This window comes from Lupinus angustifolius, chromosome LG11 (assembly GCF_001865875.1).
Source record: "Lupinus angustifolius cultivar Tanjil chromosome LG11, LupAngTanjil_v1.0, whole genome shotgun sequence".
Taxonomy (NCBI): Eukaryota; Viridiplantae; Streptophyta; class Magnoliopsida; order Fabales; family Fabaceae; genus Lupinus; species Lupinus angustifolius.
Genome location: NC_032019.1, coordinates 5,352,440 through 5,356,286, shown reverse-complemented (window position 1 = coordinate 5,356,286; position 3,847 = coordinate 5,352,440). Strand labels below are relative to the sequence as shown.

The 3,847-nt window shown below is 31.5% G+C and overlaps 1 protein-coding gene across 1 annotated transcript; it reads left to right on the top strand.

Moving 5' to 3' along the window:
• LOC109359339 (ethylene-responsive transcription factor ERF023-like) lies at positions 681–1,384 on the top strand. Its single transcript, XM_019603964.1, has one exon. It carries the CDS (start codon positions 731–733, stop codon positions 1,262–1,264), a length of 534 nt encoding a protein of 177 aa, XP_019459509.1. The 5' UTR covers positions 681–730; the 3' UTR covers positions 1,265–1,384.

Genomic DNA, 3,847 nt, shown 5'->3' with positions numbered 1-3,847 from the left:
AAAATATGTTTTCAATTCTTGTGAAATTGAGATATTTTGTTTTGTACTTATACTTTTTTATTATCAAAGCCCATTTGAAATTGTTTATTTTAATATTTGTTATAAATTATGGTTTTGTTAAGTGCTAATATGTGAGAGATCAAATCTAAAACAAAAATACATTAAACAAGTCAAAAATAAATTTACTCACTTTCGTGCCAGTGCTAGTGTTGCTGCTCGTTATGAAATGTGATGGTGTAAACGACTAAAAATTAGTATATCGTCAATAATCAATGGTTTCAACAACATCTAACTAATTGATTTATAATAAATTTATTTATTTTTAAGTTATCAATATATTATCAACAATTATAACAAATTTATTTATTTTAAGTCTACAATCATAATTTAATCAACAATTATAACAAATTTATTTATTTTAAGTCTACAATCATAATTTAATTTGAGTATTCATCATAAACAAAAATGTATACTCAATCAATACATATAAACTATTTATTTGTATTATTTTTTAAATAATCAAATACTTTTTTTTCCACAACCATACACCATGTAATAATGTATTCAATGTATCTTTAATTGCATGCTGGTCCTTTACGTAGAATATCAGAATGAGTATCTTTTTCTCTCTCTAGGGACACACCAGTAATTTCATATCTCTCAATAACCTTCTTATAAATGCCCAAGATACTGGCAGAGACAGAATCCGTGGCTGTTGTGAAAATCCTAAATGGAGCAACAACAACAACCACTAAACGCCGCCACCGACGACGACGTAACAACCACCACCACAACAAAACCAGACAACTCCAGCGGCGGTGGCACACGCCATCCAGTCTACCGCGGCGTCCGTAAGCGGCGTTGGGGGAAATGGGTATCCGAAATTCGGGAACCACGCAAGAAATCACGCATATGGCTTGGGTCCTTCCCGGAGCCGGAGATGGCGGCGAAAGCCTATGACGTCGCTGCATACTGTCTTAAAGGCCGGAAGGCACAGCTCAACTTCCCCGACGAGGTGCACCACCTGCCGCCTTTGCCGCCGGCGTCTGCATGCACCGCGAGGGACATCCAAGCGGCGGCAGCAAAGGCGGCCCACATGATGATAAAGGCTGCCGGTTCTTCGGAGAAGAGTGGCATTGCTTCTTCTTCAGACGGTAACGGAGATGGCGGCGGCATCGATGATTTTTGGGGTGAGATAGAGTTGCCGGAGCTAATGAATAGTAAGTGGTGGACTTTTTCCGGTGACATCACGGCGTGCCTATAGTGTGTGTATTAATGCTGCCAAGTGGTTGGTATATTCCTTATGTATGTCACTATGTGCCAACTGTTTGTGCTCACATTCAAAATAACAATCAACTTTTATTAGTAATACTAATATTGCCTAGTATATAGCATTTATATTATTTTTTTGAAATAAATATATAGTATTGTATGTGATTTTTAATAATTATTTGTTATGTTTTCCTTTTCTTGCCCATATTTTATCCTGAAGTATGTCATATTCTCCGTCTCACGTTAATTAAAATGTTACTTTTAATTTTTTAATTTTTTAATTTTTTTTGTTTTATTCATATGACAATATATGATTGATTTTATATATGAGACATCCTTACGAACATATGATCATGTACACTTTTTAGTTCCCATGTGATTAATTTATGTTTTGTTGAATAAGCCAAAGTCTTGGAGGTTTGGTTTTTGTCTACTATTTCTGTAAAACCAAACACATCTTGTGGGTTAAGCTATCTATTTGAACCTGACTTGCTTCTATGTCACTATAATTTGCCAGCATTGAATTTGGCAATTTACAAATTATAATATAATGATAATAGAAAATATTTTTTTGTCCTTTTCCCTTCTTTTACATAGCAGGAAATATGTCATAGTTACTGGGGAAAAAGTTGACTTCTTCTAGGTCCAATTTTGGTGGTGTGCATGTGTAAAACTATTAAAGTCCTACATTGATTAATAATAGATAATTTAAATACTTTACAAGGAGATGGATTTATACACCTTATACCTTAAAATTTTGAATTAAAATGTAATTATGTTTTTATGTATTTTTTGGCCCATTATTTGTAATACTACCTAGGCATTGTGTGTATATGGGGTTGTAATGAACTTAGATACTCTTTCATTATGTTCATTTATTTTTGGAGTGTGAAATCTCTGCACGATTCTCTCCCAATGCTTTACTTTCTTTTATTGTTGTGGAAAAAAGTGCATTTATCTTTCTATAAATAACTAAAGGCCACGGTAAATGATTACAAGCATATTTATCTTTGTTTGAAATCTGGGATATGTAATGCTTTTATTTTGTTGAAGTGACTTTGTAGTATGATAAGTAGTCTCTTTCGATCAATACTTCTCGAACGGTATGGAGTAAGAATATGGATCTCATCCATTAATAGAGAAACAAATACTTAAAAAAAATTAAATATATAATGACATATCTATTTTTTTAGATATGATAAAATAACATTTTTGCCATTTAAAATTAAGTAATGTAGAGGATCTCTGGTAATGGAGTAAACTATATAAAGGCAGAGAATGTGTTTTTTCAACTAATTTGGCTTAACCATTTCAATTAACATCTCTCATTGTGCTATAGCGTGCAAGTTAATGTAAACGATAAAAATGTTCAAATACATCTATATTTTAGTGATTATTAGTTCAATAATTTACAGGTTCATTTATAAATAAAAAATTCAATTTGATTCAGCATCTCATAATTATTTTTGGAATTATGTTATTTGAACTTGAAAATATGACATTCAAAACGACGGACATTCTACTTATATTTACATAAAGCGCATTATTTCTAGTTTGGGATATTTATGCTACCGTGACACTCCAAAATCAAAATATATTGTTATAAATGTTTTTTTCAAGCTTAATTATATATGGTAAGTTTGCCAGTACTCATATGCACAAACCAAATCAGATGTACATATAGTTTTATGTTATGAAATGGCTAAGTTAATTGTGAATGATGACCACCACTAAAGTCAAATTTAGCACGTCATTAACTATTTTGCTATAGGCATTTCTTGCAGCAACGCTTTGATGTAACGTTTAAACTGTGGAAGAATCAGACATATACATCATTAATTCCTAAAAATATTAAATAATAATCATTCTTTTATGAAATTACAAAAATCACTAATATTTATCACCTTTTATCATCAACAAAAAAAAACACCATATTATTAACAATAACCTGTTTTCCATTAATAAACAAGTTATCATAATTTCTAATAAGGTGATAATTTTTAATTAATGATAAAGAATGATACAAATTAACGGGGTAGAAGATTTATGTTACACTTAAACCTATTTAAGAAGGAAATATTATGCTACTTTGGTGTCACGAGGTTGTCTAAGTAAGAATCAACCATATAGGCTTTACGCTGTTTCCCTTTCGTATAAGGACTGTAACATTCACATGACGTGGTGCAACTAAGAACTTGCATTGAAAATCAACAACCATAGGATTTTCGTAATTTTATATTTGCCTTTTTGTGGAAAAATGACAATAAATTGACCTTTTACTCACTATTTTTATATCACGAATTCTCTGTTGTCTATAATCCAAGAAAAAGGTAGTAGATGAATGTAACACTCAACAATGATGTTTCAAATTTTAGAAAAATGTCGTGAATCTGGGTGATTGTTTCTTTGTCAACGAAGTATATGAAATGGGTAATGTTATGTGTGGGTGCTATTCACCCCAGTCTCTCATATCACAAGATTTAATGGGGCAGAGTTTTTTATTTTTTATTCTTGTTGGATCAACCAAGAAGAGAGGGATTATTAACTTGATAGAAAAGTATAGACTATAGCCTGA